Source organism: Chrysemys picta, unplaced genomic scaffold (assembly GCF_011386835.1).
Source record: "Chrysemys picta bellii isolate R12L10 unplaced genomic scaffold, ASM1138683v2 scaf253, whole genome shotgun sequence".
Lineage (NCBI taxonomy): Eukaryota > Metazoa > Chordata > Testudines > Emydidae > Chrysemys > Chrysemys picta.
Window position 1 is genome coordinate 70,433 of NW_027052960.1, and position 16,568 is coordinate 87,000.

At 60.0% G+C, this 16,568-nt stretch overlaps 1 protein-coding gene across 1 annotated transcript; it reads left to right on the top strand.

Moving 5' to 3' along the window:
- Positions 1–281: 281 nt before the first annotated feature.
- LOC135978424 (guanylate-binding protein 1-like) lies at positions 282–16,457 on the top strand. The gene is made up of 10 exons (XM_065579373.1): positions 282–496; positions 983–1,186; positions 1,376–1,479; positions 1,972–2,084; positions 2,513–2,700; positions 3,036–3,254; positions 4,173–4,258; positions 5,911–5,967; positions 6,086–6,293; positions 16,219–16,457. Exons 2-10 carry the CDS (start codon positions 1,012–1,014, stop codon positions 16,359–16,361), a joined length of 1,293 nt encoding a protein of 430 aa, XP_065435445.1. The 5' UTR covers positions 282–496; positions 983–1,011; the 3' UTR covers positions 16,362–16,457.
- Positions 16,458–16,568: the final 111 nt, after the last annotated feature.

Below are 16,568 nucleotides of genomic sequence, written 5' to 3' on the forward strand. Positions count from 1 at the left end.
GTGTAGGTACGACCAGACCCCCTCAATTAGGTCCCTCTGGGAGGTTCAGGGAGCTTAGACCCCAACTTGGGGTTCCCTGCGTTGCACCACCCAGCCCCAACCGAAACTAAACTCCAAACTCCTCCCGCTGCTCCTCTCCTTTGTTCAGTCTCCCGGGCAGAAGGTGTTAATTCTCCCCACCCCCGTTCCTGGCTCAGGTTACAGCTCAGGTAGCTTCCTTCAAGGGAAGTCCCACATCCCCACTGCAACCCCCCTGCAACATTCCCAGGTCAAATCTGCCCTGCTCCCTGCTCCGTCACACTGACGAAGGGGCTTTTCGCCCAGATCAATCTGTTAGTCTTTGGTGCCACCGGACTCCTCACTGCTGGGTGGGGGGAAGTGTTGGCAGCCGCGAAAGGGAAAGTGAAAGTCCCGCTTCCCACAGCCCGGGGACACTTCACAGCTTGCGGTACCCCAGCTCCGCTCCACCCTGAGGTCCTCGCACGGCCCCAGCCAGGTTTGAGCCAGGACTCCTGGGTTCTCTCCCCGGCTCTGGGAGGGGAATGGGGGCTGGTGGTTAGAGCAGGGGGGGCTGGGAGCCAGGACTCCTGGGTTCTCTCCCTGTCTCTGGGAGGGGAGCAGGGGGCTGGTGGTTAGAGCGTGGGGGGAGGCTGGGAGCCAAGACTCCTGGGTTCTCTCCCTGGCTCTGGGAGGGGAGTGGGGTCTAGTGGGTTAGAGCAGCGGGGGCTGGGATCTGTCGTCAGCCTTGCCTTTGCTCTGTGCCTCAGTTTCCCCCTCTGTGAAACAGAGCCAGTCAGCTCCCTGCAGAGGGGCCGTGTGGCTGGAGAGCGGGTCCTTTCTGCCCCCTCCTTGTGCAGAGCGGGTGCCCTGCGGTGGGCCTGGTGCTGGTGGTCCCAGCTGGCTCCCAACCGTGGCCCCTCCAGAAGCCAACTGGCATCCCCGCTGCACTGCCTCTGGTGTAACACTGCCTTCTCTCCCCCAGCCCCATGCGCCCGACCCCCCACGGACGCCATGGAGCCCGTCTGCCTGGTAGAGCCGGTGCCCAGCTCTGGTGCCCTGCAGGTGAACCCGGCCGCCCTGGGCCTGCTCCGAGGCCTCACCCGGCCCCTCCACGTCCTCGCCGTCTTCGGGCCCTGTGGCACCGGGAAATCCTTCCTCATGGACCGGCTGGCGGGGCAGGGCGAAGGTGAAGGGTCCCCATTGCTCCCCCTTCCTTCTGCCTGTGCCTCCACCATCCCCCTGTGCCCCCCACCTGGGCCTCCCCAACCCCTTGCTTGGGCCTCCAGAACCCCTGCCTCCCCTGATCCTCCGCCAACACCTCCCCGACCCCCCTCTCCCCACAGCCCCCACTCAGTGCCCCTCTCTGTCCCCACAGGTTTCCCCCGCTCCCCGGGGATCTGGGTGTGGTGCCTGCCCCACCCGACTCAGCCTGACCAGGCCCTGGTGCTGCTGGACACAGAGGGATTCACCGAGCAAGAGGTAGTAGGGTCTAGTGGTTAGAGTGTGGGTGGGGGGGGGGGGAGGGAGTGGGGTCTGGTGGGTTAGAGCAGAGGGGGCTGGCAGCCAGGACTCCGGGGTTCTCTCCCGGCTCTGGGAGGGCAGTGGGGTGCAGTGGTTAGAGTGTGGGGGGGAGGGGGGGAGCTGGCAGCCAGGACTCCGGGGTTCTCTCCGGCTCTGGGAGGACAGCGTGGTGCTGTGGTTGCGGGGGGGCTGGCAGCCAGGACTCCAGGGTTCTCTCCCGGCTCTGGGAGGGCAGTGGGGTGCCGTGGTTAGAGTGTGTGTGGGGGGGGTGCGGGGGGCTGGCAGCCAGGACTCCGGGGTTCTCTCCCGGCTCTGGGAGGACAGTGGGGTGCTGTGGTTGCGGGGGAGGGGAGCTGGCAGCCAGGACTCTGGGGTTCTCTCCGGCTCTGAGAGGGCAGTGGGGTGCTGTGCTTAGACCCGCTGCTCATGTGCCTCTCGCTGCCGTTGCAGGGCGATGAGACGAAGCTCTCCCGACTCTTCGTCCTGAACGTGCTGCTCAGCAGCGTCTTTGTCTATAACACCAGGAGTGAGGGCGACCCCCAGAGGCAGCTCGACCGCCTGACGTATCCTTCCCAGCACGGCCCCCACCCTGCTCTGGGGCCGGATCGGGGCCGGCGCCCCTGACGGGGAAAGGCCTCATGTCCCATTCCCTGCCCCCCTGTGCCAGCTGGTTCCCCCACTTTGAGGCTGGATCAGGGCCGGCGTCCCCTGGAGGGGAAAGGTGTCCCCCCCATCCCCCCGGTCTCTATCCCCCTGAGCCAGCCAGTCCCTGCCCTGTGGTCAGATGGGAGCTGGCGCCCCCTAGAGGGGAAAGGCCCCGGCCTCATTCCCTGTCGTCCCCCCACAGCCAGTTCCTTGCCCTGGGGCCGGATGGGAACTGGCGACCCAGAGGGAAAAGGCCCCATGTCCCATTCGCCCCCCCACCTCCACCCCCGCCTAGTTCGGTTCCCGTCGCTCGGCCCTCTCTTTTCCTTCACGGCGCCCCCTGCAGGTACGTGAGGGATCTGCCCCGGGTAGTGCGAGTGCGGGACGAGTTCTCCTGGGAGAATAGCTTCCTTCTGAGCAGCGTGCTGCCCGACTTCGTGTGGTGCCTGCGGGACGTGGCGCCCGACCCCTGCCTGGACGAGGTGCTGGAAGCCACGGACCACGAGCTGGACTCGGCTCTCAGCTCCCCGCAAGGTGCATGGCCATCGGGGCCCTTCCCCCAGGGGAGAGGAACCCCGGCGTCCGGGCTGGTCCCCAGCCCAGCTCAGGTTCCATCCTGCCTCCCCAACTCACCCCTGCCGTCTCAGAGGGGTACAGGAGCCTGCTTCACTTCCTGTCCTAAACGAGCACTGGTGAGAAACAGCCTCCGCGCCCTGCCCCGGAGGTGGCTGCATCTCCATGATGCACGAGGGGTCCATGTATCAACAGCTTTCGTGCCCTGCCCCAGAGCGGCCACATCTCTGCCCTCAGTATCCCCTGCCTCTCTGTGTGACCCCAGGGTTCACCTGCCACCCCCCTTTCTCTCGCAGATTCGGAGGACTCCCCGTCCAGCTGCGTACAGAGATTATTCCCCTGCCGGAAGCTGTTCCATTTCTGCTCCCCCCGAGCGGATGGAGGGCACGGCGAGCTGCCGGCTCCCACAGACCAGCTGCACCCCATGTTCCAGGAGCAGATGGGGCGTTTTAAGGACTACGCCTTGAGCCGGAGCCCGAAGACCGTGGTGGGGAAAAGAGTGGTTGATGGGGCGTGTAAGTGTCTGGCTGGGGGGTATCTGTACAGCGCCTAGCGCAATGAGATCATGGGTCCAGACCGGGCGGCCTCAGTGCTACCGTAAGACACCTAATAAATAGCAATCCTAGCGTATAGCGCCTAGCGCAAACAGGTCGTGTGCCAGGACCAGGGCGTCTGGGCACTACCGTAATACACCCAATAAATAGCAGTGAAAAGTCAGGATCCTGGGTACTGCTGGACACATTTGTTTGGGGACAAATGCAGATTTGCAGCAGAGACATTTCCCCTGAATTCCCGTTGCTTTCTCCATATTGTTGGTGTGGTGGGAAAAACCCCAAACTTCCCCAAATGGCAGAAGTCTGTTTTTTGGTTCAAAACAACTTTCCATTTTGAGATTTCCTGTTTTATTTAAACCGAAAAACGGCCCCCGAAGGCTGGGCTCTCGGGGTGTCGGTGGAACGTCAGGATTTGGGCTTTTCAATTGGCTGGAAGTTCTGAGCAGTTTTATTCTTTCGTTCGATCCGAAACAATTTGCTTTTTTTGGAATTGCCAAGACCCGAGAGCCCGTCAGTCGCCCAGTTCTGGCCCCGGCCTCGGGCTGGAAAATCACCCGCCTCGATGGCTGGGAACAAGGAACTCAGCTGCCTGTAAGGATGACGATCCCTGGCTCTTCTCTAGTGCTTCCCAGCCATCCATCTCCAAGGGGTCAGTACCATTGTCCCCCTTGTACAGCAGGGGAAACTGAGGCACAAAGCAGGGCCATGACTTGCCTCCAGCAGGCCAGCGCAGAGCCCGGGTCGGAACCCAGGAGTCCTAGCCCACCCTGCAGCAGCATCACAAACCTCAGTACCTGAGCCAGACCAGGGCGGAGGGGGAGGGGGTGACTGGACAGGAGCCCCCAGCCCACCGAATCCTGCTCTGTCCTCTCTCTCCAGTCTTGGCTGATTTCCTGGAGCGTGTTGTGGACCTGCTGTCCCGGGACGAGCCCGTTCTCTTGAATGAGCTCTGCAGTGACCTGCAGGTGAGGGAGGGTCTGGGGGGAAGCGGGCTGGGCGCTGGGAGATGCAGAGGGGCTCATGGGGGGGTGGGACGGGGTCCCATGGGATCTGTGTGGTGGGTGGGGGCTGGGCTCTGGGAGATGCAACGGAGCTCACGTGGGGATGGGGGAGGGGGTCCCTAGGGATCTGTGTGGTGGGGGAAGGGAGCTGGGAGATGCAGAGGGGCTCATGGGGGGGTGGGACGGGGTCCCATGGGATCTGTGTGGTGGGTGGGGGCTGGGCTCTGGGAGATGCAATGGAGCTCACGTGGGGATGGGCGAGGGGGTCCCTAGGGATCTGTGTGGTGGGGGAAGGGAGCTGGGGGAAGCAGAGGGGCTCAGGCGGGGGCAGGGCACGGGTCCCTTGGGATCTGTGCGGTGGGTGGGGGCAGGGAAGGCTCCAGTTAACAGGGGGAAAGCAGCGATTACTCCGTGGTGTACCCAATGGACCCCATGGGGGGTGCCCCACTCAGGAGAGCAGCAGTCAGCAGTGCCCAGCCCTCGGTGCCGGAGCCCAAGGTCAGTCGGGGGCAGCCCCAGGGACTGGGGGGAAGGGGCTGCAGGGGCGTGCGCGGGGGGGCTGTTCCTGGTCCCAGCTCGGTTTAGAGAGAGCTGCGGCTTGGGCTGTATTGGGGGGGCGGGGCTTCCTGTTTGGAACTGGGCTGAGACCCAGCAACTCATGTCACACACGGAACCACTTATAGCCACGGAGCATTGTAGCTAGGTGGGAGCTGACGCCCCCTAGTGGGGCAGGGCCCCGTGTCCCATTCCCCGCCCCCCTGAGCCAGCCAGTCCCTGCCCTGGGGTGCATCGGGGCTGGCACCCCCTAGAGGGGAAAGGCCCAGTGTCTCATTCCCCGCCCCCCTGAGCCAGCCCGTCCCTGCCCTGGGGTGCATCGGGGCTGGCGCCCCCTAGAGGGGAAAGGCCCAGTGTCTCATTCCCCGCCCCCCTGAGCCAGCCCGTCCCTGCCCTGGGGTGCATCGGGGCTGGCGCCCCCTAGAGGGGAAAGGCCCAGTGTCTCATTCCCCGCCCCCCTGAGCCAGCCCGTCCCTGCCCTGGGGTGCATCAGGGCCGGCGCCCCCTAGAGGGGAAAGTCCACGTGTCCCATTCCCCACCACCCTGAGCCAGCTCGTCCCCGCCCTGGGGTGCATCGGGGCCGGCGCCCCCTAGAGGGGAAAGTCCACGTGTCCCATTCCCCGCCCCCCTGAGCCAGCCCGTCCCTGCCCTGGGGTGCATCGGGGCCGGCGCCCCCTAGAGGGGAAAGGCCCAGTGTCCCATTCCCCGCCCCCCTGAGCCAGCCCGTCCCTGCCCTGGGGTGCATCGGGGCCGGCGCCCCCTAGAGGGGAAAGTCCCAGTGTCTCATTCCCCGCCCCCCTGAGCCAGCCCGTCCCTGCCCTGGGGTGCATCGGGGCCAGCGCCCCCTAGAGGGGAAAGGCCCCGTGTCCCATTCCCCGCCCCCCTGAGCCAGCCCGTCCCTGCCCTGGGGTGCATCAGGGCTGGTGCCTCCTAAAGGGGAAAGGCGCTGAGCGGCTCTGTGGCAGGTGACGGGGTGCGTCAGCCCTTTGGCGGGTGACAGATCCGGCCACACTCTCTCGCTCTCCATGATGTATCTGCCCCCCGTTGTCTCTCCTGGACAGATGGAGTGCGTGGTCCCGCTTCAGGTGTCTCGACCCGCCCTGCCGGTCCTGGCCAAGGTGAGTGGCCCCTGTTGGCCCAGCCCCAATCCCCTCCTGGCTGCCTTTGGTGGGGGGAGTGGAAACAGCCCCCTCCGTGCCCCCTGCTCCCAGCCTCACTCCGCCCTGCTGCCCCCAGGTTGCCCCCGGCACGGCACAGCCAGGCGCCATGGAGGAGCCGATGTGCCTGATCGAGAACAGCCCGGATGGGGAGCTGCAGCTGAACCAGCGAGCCCTGGCCCTGCTCCAGAGCGTCCGCCAGCCCGTGGTGGTGGTGGCCATCGCCGGGCTATACCGCACCGGCAAGTCCTACCTCCTGAACCGACTGGCCGGCAAGGACCGAGGAGGTGAGCGCTGGGGGGGATCTGAGGTGGATGGGGCCGTGGGGCTGATCCGGGGGCAGGGAGGGGGGAGGATACCAGGGTAGACGGGCCTGTAGGGCTGATCCCAGGGGAGGGAGGGGGCGGGATACCAGGCTAGACGGGCCTGTTACCTGCACAAAATTCTCCGTTACACACACACTCTAGGGGGCGCCCACCCGTACCCAGTTCCTAGGGCGCAGGGCATGCGCTTTGTGGGTCTGCAGGGAAAGACCCTTACCCAGTAATATCCTTCCCCTCTGTTTATTGACAGTTACCAAGCAGAATACACATGCTACTCCTTACGGGTTTTTGAACATACCATAATTGTAACCGTGCTGCCCACCCCGTATGGAGTGTTTATACATGTGGGGCACATTGAGGCACGACCCTGGACCCTTTTAACCCGGTGAGGTCCAGCTCGTATTGGTGATCTAATAACCTGTCCCGTACGTGACGGGATCCCCGGGGTGCAGCCTGGGACTGTGGGACCGCTGGGCCCCCTTAGCTCCCCAGCCTGGGCTGTCTCCCACAATGCTTTGCTAGTGACCAGCAGCAAACCCCTCCCAGCGCTGTGATCACTCAGCACAACCGCATGTGGAGCCCGCACCCAGCTAGATTCCATGAATGCTCCCAGAGCCGGTCTTGGATCACACGTGGAAAGGCACCAGCCGAATCCCCCCAGCTCCCAGCGCTGTACCCCAGGAATGTACCGTCTTGCACTGCTCAAGACGAACGGTGCAAATTTATTCATTGGTTCCCCACTTCATCAATGGAAAGTGGACATACACCAGCCTTTGTAAACCTGAGCAGATTCACCAAACACTTCAGGCAAACTCACTGGTAACGATAAACAGTTAAACAAATTTACTGACTACAAAAGAGAGATTTAAAGTGATTATAAGTGATAGGGAAAAAGTCCAGAGTTAGTTACCAAAATCAAGTAAAATATAAGCCCGGAGTCTAAACTCCCAACCCTCTTAGCCTGGGCAACATCTAGGCTAAGCAGTTTTTCTCACCCCACTGGATATTGCAGTTCACAGTACACAGCTGTCCCCCTAGAAACCTGGGCCAGTCCCCTCTGTTGGAGTCTTCAGTCTTCCCAGTGTCCTTGTTGCTTGCAGTGTAGGTGGGGGGAGGAGAAAAGCCCAGCATGGGGCCCCCGTGTCCTGTTTCATACCCTTAGTCCATGTGCTTGGGGAACACAAATCCAGGCATGTCTGGGGGCGTTGCTGAGTCCCCAGGCAAGGTTGAGCAGTCCCCCTGGTGTGGCCTCATGCCGGTGAGTGATTGCATTGTAGCTCCTTGCTGGACAATGGCTGGCGATGGTTGTTTGACACCTGCCCGGGCGTTGGTTACTTTCCTTGACATTGTCTCTGGGGAGCTGGTATCTGGGCGCTTCCCAAACCCACAGCATATCTTGGTGACAGCCATACCGCACACTCTCATCACTTCATACGCGCGGATAATGCACCTATTTAGATGGTTTCCAGCAGATCATAACCTTTGCCATGATACCTCATCTCACGGACTCACAGGACTCGTGCTCTCTCTCAGCTCCATACGGTCCCTGTGGGGAGCCCCCTTCAGTGCAACAGCCCTTCTTAGGGGTCTGCTCTTTCTCGGGGTTTAAGCCGTAGGCCCCTCCACCTCCTGGAGCCGCACCTCTCTGAGCCTTAGCACGTCTGTCTCTGCTGTGGGCCCCCTCAGGGAGTCCCCTCACTCTGGACCCCCTGGGCCTCCACTCCCAGAGGGAATAATGCACTGCAAGGCCACATGGTGCAGGGTATAGCATCTTTCCCTTTCCTACGGTTCTCCCTCCATTGACAAGGGCCAGAGGCCATTGTGCCAGCCTAGGGTTAGATACCTGCCCCTCCTGCGCCTTTCCTGGTATTCTGTATTTCGAGGGGAACGTACTGTCTGTACTATGACTTTAGATCCTCCAGTGATATACCCCCAGCGCTGCAAGCCCCACACCAAGGCCCAGGACTCTTTCTTTTTCTCGCAGGGGGTGACATTTTGCTCAGTGTAATTCCGTGTTTTGGACCCATAGGCCACGATTTGTAACTTCCCGGTGCTTTGCTGCTGTAACAGCGCTGCTCCCAGCGCTACGTCAGTACTAGGCAGTTGCGGGGTGGATGGTTCTCCCACCTTTGGATATGTGGGGCCGGGACCTGGGTCAAATCCTCTTTCAGGGTCAGTGATGCCTTTGCCTGATCAGGCCCCCACTGCTGCCCTTTCTTTAGGAGAAAACCCAGTGGGTGACATTTCGGTAACATCTCTCGAGAGGTTCAGGTTCCCAAAAGGGCTCTTAAGGGTGCCACATGAGTGGGGGCAGGACATTTTCCAGTCAGTTCCACCCGTTGTGCATCTGGGGTTTGTCCCTCCTTTCCCGATATGACCCCTGAGTCTTTTACCTCTTGCTGTACCAGCTGGGCCTTGCCTCTGCCAGCCTCAAATGTGGTATCTTGGATGATCTGTAACATCTGCTCAGTGGTGCTACCGACCCCCTATGGTCCCCAGGCACCCGTATAGCATCAGCATAGGAAATGACCCTCTTTTGGGCTTTGGGTGTCCATTTCCCCCACATCTTAACCACAGGAGTGACCAATTGCAGGTGCATTATGAAAACCCTGGGGACTCTGGTGAAACACAACTGTTGTCCCCTGGAAGTGAACCCAAATTTGTACCAGGACTCAGGGTGCAAGGAGATGGCAGAGAAGGTGTTTGCTAAATCTGTCACTGAGAACCACTCTCCTACTGCAGTGACTCCTTGGTACTTGGCCACTCCCGGGGCAGGGGCAGGGGCAGGGGCAGGGGCAGGGGCTACTGCGTTTAATGCTCTAAAATCCACTGTCCTTCGCCAGGTCTTCCCACCCCCTTTCAGTACAGGCCCATCGGGGCATTATTAGTACTCGCCATGTGCCCAATAACACCCTGTTCTAACAAACGTTCAGTGGTGGATTTGATCCCTTCCTCTGCTTCCGGAGGATACTTGTACTGACGCTGTGGAGGGGGGTGAGGCCCTCCAATTCAAACCTCAGCATCCATTTTCCCACACTCCAGTTTATTTTCAGCCGATACCCCAGGAAACTTGTCCACTCCTGGGTCCCCTTCTTCTGCTTTCCCTCCTTCCGGGGCCTTTACAGCCCAGACCTACGTACAGCATTCATGGAGGGGGTGGGTGTTTCTGCTGGCTCTTCACTATTTGCCCATAGGAACCCGTTGGCTAAATCCACGATGTGTCTCCCCTCATTAGGGTACGACGTTCCCAATACTCCATCCTCCTTACCCCCATTCCCAGTTTGATCCTGTTTCTGAACAAGGTATTTTACCCATGACTCCCGATTCCCTGTGTGGGTCAGGATCGGTCCCGTGATAGACGCTTTCATTGTCTCTGCTGTATAGGATGCTAGTTGTGTTGAATTTTCTGTTTCCTCAGCGTCCCCGGGAAGCCACTGCTCTCCAAGCAGATATTGATGCACCGGTGTCAGTTAGCATAGCGGGGCATGTTTGTTCCCCTAATCTCCCCATTATTGCCCCTACAATGGGACGCCCCCCACTTGTCATACTGTAGTTGGGCCACTACCTCAGGGGGACTCCGGGGAGGTGGGCACCCCTATTGGGGTGGTGCCAGTGATTCGGGATCCGTTCTGGGAGCTACAGGAACCTCATCAATCAATTCCTCTCGCCTGTCTGACTGGGCAGCCCTCTGCAGTAACTCACTTGTGGGCTTCCCGTCTGTGATGAACTGGGCCTGTTCTTACTGTGGTCTGTGAGTGCTGACAGGGGAGTGTGGCTGGGATAGTCTGCATTGTGGGATGGGAGTCTGCCCGAAGGCGAATACCTGAGCGTGTAACATGAGAACCCAGGAAGGGGTTGGAGGCCAGGTGACACCTTGGCCCGGGAAACTGAACAAAGGCTGTGGGAGGGGTCGCTGAAGGCAGAGTTTTGGAAGCTGGGTGGTGAGATAGCTGGGAGGCAGAGATGGCTCTGACCTCCCAAGGGGGGCTGGGATGCCTGGGACCCCCAGATGGACCTAACTGAGGGGGGCCCTGTTGTCTGTGCCTGCAAGACCTGTCTTGGACTGTATTCCTGTCATCCAAATAAACCTTCTGCTTTACTGGCGGGCTGAGAGTCATGGTGAATCGCAGGAAGCCGGGGATGCAGGGCCCTGAGTCCCCCAATACTCCGTGACAACTGGTGGCAGCGGCGGGATCTACTGCACCCCGTGGACGGCGCTTCCTGCAGTAAGTGACTGGGGAGCAGTAAAACGAAGGGGGATTGACGGGGACCAGGCGTGCTGAAGAGTGAGAGAGAGACGGTTATTACCCCTGGGAGTGTGTGACCAGCGAGAAGGACTTTTGCAGTAACAGGGTCCCCCGGGGGGATCGCAGCGAGTGGTCCCAGGGGCGGAGGAGTCTGCAGCTCGACCCTGGCAGAGAGGTGGTGACCTCGAGAAGGGCTGGCACACTAGGGGTCTCCCTGGGAACTGTGGGGAGCGGTGAGCACACAGGCCGGTGAGTGGCCAGCAGGAAGATGTATGCCAAGCGGCTTAAGAGCGACCTGGTGGAGCTGTGCAAGCAGAGGGGGCTGTGCATTGGGAGGCTCACCAAAGAACAGCTCATTGCCCGGCTGGAGGCGGAAGATCGCGCGAATGAACTGATCCCTGTGTCTCAGGGAAGCAGCCTGGCAAATGCAGCGCAGGCACCAGAGTCTGTCCCAGCTGGGAGTGGTCAGCCGGCTGCTGAGGGCTTCCCGAGACCCCTCCTTCCTATGCCTAGGGGAAGGGTGGGGAGGAGCCCAGCAAATACCGAAGGCGCCGTGACCCCCTCGGCCAGCAGGGGATCCTCCCGGCGAAGCTCGCCGGCCAGCAGAGGATCCTCCCGGCGATGTTCGGCGTCCGTGGAGCGGAATTGGCTGGAACGGGAGTGTCACGGAGTATTGGGGGACTCAGGGCCCTGCACCCCCGGCTTCCTGCGATTCACCATGACTCTCAGCCAGCCAGTAAAGCAGAAGGTTTATTTGGATGACAGAAATACAGTCCAAGACAGGTCTTGCAGGCACAGACAACGGGGCCCCCCTCAGTTAGGTCCAGCTTGGGGTCCCAGGGCATGCCAGCCCACCCCCCTTTGGGGGGTCAGAGCCATCTCTGACTCCCAGCCATCTCTCCAGCCTGCTTCCAGCACTCTCCTTTCAGCGACCCCTCCCACAGCCTTTGTTCAGTTTCCCGGGCCCCGGAGTCACCTGACCTCCAACCCCCTCCTGGGTTCTCATGTTACAAGCTCAGGTATGCTCAGGGCCCAGACGAAGGAGGACCTGGTCAAACTGCTGGTACTGGAGCAACTGTATGAGCGGTGCCCATCCGACCTGAGGCTGTGGTTGGTGGACAGAAAGCCAGAGAACCCGCGACATGCAGGCCGGTTGGCCGATGAGTTTGTAAAGAGCCGGTCAGGAGATAAAAGGGAGGAGTCCCAAAGGAACAGTCCCACCACAACGCAGAGAGAGAGTCACCATGAGACCTCCCCATGGGAAAATACAGAAAAAACCCATCAGAGGGGAATGTCCGGCATCAGGACCATCCGACCCACTCAAGGGGACCCATGGGACATGGGCTGCTACCACTGTGGCCAAAAAGGCCACATACGGGCCCAGTGCCCCAGGCTCAGGGACAGACTGAGCAGACCGAACCCACAGAGGGTTGACTGGGTAGAGACCCAGCCCGGCGAGAGGCAGCATTCCCAGGGAAGGGGGGCTGGCAGAGTACCACCTGCTAAGGAGGGAGGAGAGCTCCAGGCCAGCTCCTCTAGGGGGCTGGATTCTCCAGACTCAGGGTTTTTGGTTTATACGGTAGGCGCGGGGCTGTCCCTCCGGAGAGAGTACCTTGTTCCCCTGGAGGTGGATGGGAGGAAGGTCAATGGATACTGGGATACGGGCGCAGAGGTGACGCTGGCCCGGCCCGAGGTGGTGGCCCCAGATCAGGTGGTGCCCAACACCTACCTGACCCTGACGGGGGTGGGCGGAACACCAGTCAAAGTGCCTGTGGAAGGGTACACCTGAAGTGGGGGGCCAAGGAGGGCCCCAAGGATGTGGGGGTACACCCGTATTTGCCCACTGAGGTATTGATGGGGGGGGACCTGGAGAACTGGCCAGGCAACCCCCAAAAGGCACTGGTTGTGACCCGCAGTCAGAGCCGGCGAGGGGCACTGCGACCTGGCCTTGGGGGGGGTGCCTTGCCTGAGGCGCAGGACCCTAACCTGGTGGGGAGGGAACGCCCAGGGACACGGCTCAGGGAGGCTGCGGCTTCAGACCCAGCGGGCGAGAAAGAGCAGGTGGCCATCCCTGTCCCAGCTGCTGAGTTCCAGGCCGAGTTGCAGAAAGATCTCTCCTTGCGGAAGATAAGGGACCTGGCCGACCTCAATGCGGTACAGACCATGGGACGAGGTGGCCGGAAAAGGTTCCTGTGGGAGAAGGGGTTCCTGTACCGAGAATGGGCTCCCCCAGGGAAAATGGAGTCAGGGGGGATCAGGAGGCAGCTGGTGGTACCCCAGAAGTATCGCCGCCAGCTGCTGTGCCGGGCCCATGACATTCCCCTCGCAGGGCACCAGGGAACCTGGCGTACCCAGCAGAGGCTGCTACGGAGCTTTTACTGGCCTGGGGTCTTTGTTACTGTCCGACAGTACTGCGGATCCTGTGACCCCTGTCAGAGGGGGAGGAAGGCCTGGGACAAGGGGAAAACAGCTTTAGGACCCTTGCCCAGCATAAAGGATCCTTTCCGGAGGGTGGCCAAGGTTAAAAGGGCGGCTCTAAACCAAGAGTGCCCAAAGCACAGACCTCCAGACTGGAGCGCTGGGAGAAGACCACAGCCCAGTTGGAACCCCAGAGGTATGGGGGTGGGGAAAGGGCACAGGCCGCATAAACCTTCCCACATGCGAACTGCGAGTGCCATCAAACACCCCCGACCTAAGGGGGGGCGTGAGACTGGAGGGGCCTGGTGTAATTCTCACCAAGGAATGGGAGGGATGCGGGGGCATCCATGGGAACGGGGGTAGGTCGAACTTCCCCGGGTCACTGGCTAAAGTGACCCTTCTCAGTTCGGTCTCGAAGGGGGGAGATGTGACAAACTGGGCCTGTTCTTACTGTGGTCTGTGAATGCTGACAGGGGAGTGTGGCTGGGATAGTCTGCATTGGGGGATGGGAGTCTGCCCGAAGGCGAATACCTGAGCGTGTAACATGAGAACCCAGGAAGGGGTTGGAGGCCAGGTGACACCTTGGCCTGGGAAACTGAACAAAGGCTGTGGGAGGGGTCGCTGAAGGCAGAGTTTTGGAAGCTGGGTGGTGAGATAGCTGGGAGGCAGAGATGGCTCTGACCTCCCAAGGGGGGCTGGGATGCCTGGGACCCCCAGATGGACCTAACTGAGGGGGGCCCTGTTGTCTGTGCCTGCAAGACCTGTCTTGGACTGTATTCCTGTCATCCAAATAAACCTTCTGCTTTACTGGCTGGCTGAGAGTCATGGTGAATCGCAGGAAGCCGGGGGTGCAGGGCCCTGAGTCCCCCAATACTCCGTGACACCGTCCCACTTCTCTTCTGGTTCCCCTGCCATCACGAGCTTCCTCCACGCCTCCCCTCTCAATGTACCTTTCCCACCTTCAGCCGGACATCCTCCGTTCTGCATCTGATACCCACGTCCAGATCCATTTCTTCCTCTGGTTCCTCTGCTGCCCAGTGCATCTCCCCGTCCTCTTCCTCTAACATGCCATTGTGCATCGGCCCCTTTTCCCCCCGGCTCCCCTTGGAGATCTGGGGGCCCATTGTCAGCAAAAGTTACCACCTGTACAGGCTCCATTCTCCCGTCCCTATTTCCTTTTCCCGCTTCTCCCTGCATGTCTCGAAAAACTACATCTGCTCAAAAAATCTCCTGTTTCAACTCCGAGTATCCCCTCGCTCGATCTATGGGTCCTAAAATCACTCTCGTTCTTGAATTCAAACCATCTAACAATGCCGGCTGAAAAGCTAAAGTATTGAAATCCGGTGGAGTTCCAGTTCCTACTGGCACAACCCGGCAGCCATGGCCAGTATCTCCTTTTTAATAACATACAATTCCGGGGAGTCACAGGGGCCTGTTCTGTGACATGGAACAATTTCCCCGGTTGTCGGGCCGACATCCCTACCTTCATTGCTTCCTTCGCCCAGCCCCCTCCAGGGGCAGGAACACCGCTCGCACCTAACCGCCCCTCAGCACTGCGTACTGCTGCCCAGGCAGAAGTGCTAGAACCTCATCATCTGCCGACCACCACCCGGTTCATGCCAATACCTTCCCCATCCTGTCCGGACACATGTCCCTTTCTAGGGGGCCCACTAACTGAGCAGCCGCCTGTACCTGGTCTGGGCTAAAATCAGAAAGCGCTACCAGGCTGGAGAGATTAGTGACAGCTTTGCGCAATTCCCACCCAGCGGTGCTTTCATAGCCTTTTCCTTTGGTTTTGGCTTCATGCACTCACAGAATGCTTCAAACCCCTTCCAGGCGGACTCAAGGGCATCCCTCCCCTGGAAGGAATCTTGTCCCCATGGGCATGGACCCCGTTCCACTACCCATTTAGCAAGGGGGGGGGGCTCTTCAGCTAACCCCCCCCCCCCTCCTGGTCCCTTTGCTTTGTTTCCTTTCCCTCCTGTTGCTTCAGGGTGAACAATCTGCCGAGCAGGTAGCAACCCTTTTTGACAGAGTATCACCGGTATTCTGCTGCTATTACTGTGTAGGCTAGATCAGTTCGGGCCACACGACCTTAGGCTGCCCGCATTCTCCACCAAATCTGTTACCCGCACAAAATTCTCTGTAACTCACACCCTCCAGGGGGCACCCACCCTTACCCAATTTCAGGGGCTATGGGCGTACTCTTAGCGGGTCTGCAGCACCTTTTACCAGAGAAAGAGCCTTACACAGTAATATTCTTCACCTCTATTTATTAATAATTACCAAGAAGCAGAATGCACATACGAAGCATACAATGCTCTGGTCACCAATCCTGATCAGGCAAGCGGACTTTCCCTGTTGCCCAGGCAAGGTCAGTCTCGTAGGGATTCTGGTCGTGCAGAGAATTCTTAGCAGCAGTGATCTTAGGCTGTGTCTTTGAGGTGAGTTCTTCTTTCTGGTCTTTCCTCTTCCTTCTTCTTCTTCTTCTATTTCTTCTCTGCTCGTCTCCTTCATGGACCCCAGTTTATACAGTGAAACTTGAGTCCTGCCTACTGTACCTTAACCAATCATTTTACTAAAATGTTACAAACCAATCCTAACATAGTGTAACAAAATTCTCTAACTAATCATCCCCCACCACCGTCATTAATTTACAGCCAGCCAAATTAATTATACCGCAGACAGAAACAAGCGAAGAACCAGGCAGAGATCATACAGACAAACAGTCGGGAAGTGGGGACCATAAAGATAAAACAATAAAGAAATGAGCTACTGATAAGTGGTTTCTTGCCAGACAGGATGTACCAAACTAAGTTTTCTGTAACCATCTTAAGATCGGTTTGTGTATCCGGTGATAGTGGGGCCGTTAGGACGGGGTCTCCTTCTTACCAGCCCGATGGAATGTGAGGATGTGACTTTCTGCAGACAAGGGCTGTATCCTTACAGGCCCGTGGGGTGATCCAGGGTAGTGGGGAAGGGTTGACAGAGGTGACAGGTCAGCACTGGCCAATCGTTCCACTGGCCTCTCTCTGCCCCCAGCTCTGGGAGGGGAGTGGGGTGGTCAGAGCAGGGGGTCTGGGAGCCAGGACTCCTAGGTTTTCTCCCTGGCTCTGGGAGGGGAATGGGGTCTAGTGGTTAGAGCAGGGGGAAGGGGGCTGGGAGTCAGGACTCCTGGGTTCCCTCGCTCTGCGTCTGTCCCAGCTCCGCCCCTCTCTCCCCAGGGTTCTCGCTGGGCGCCACGGTGCAGTCGCACACCAAGGGCATCTGGATGTGGTGCCTGCCCCATCCCCGCCGGGCCGGCCACACCCTGGTGCTGCTGGACACCGAGGGGCTGGGCGACGTGGAGAAGGTGAGTGGGGGGTGATGGGAGGGCAGGGCTGGGTTTCGGCTCTGGGGATCCAGGGACACCTAGGGGGATCAAGAACCCTCTGGATGTGGGAAGGGGCTCTGGGCCTGGAGGTGGGTGGCCCAGGGGTCAGCATAGGTCAGTCTCCCCTGCCCCATATCCCCCCACCCCATCCCTCTGCAGTGGGGTCTGGTGGGCCATGCTCCCCACCCCCGACCTGCAGGG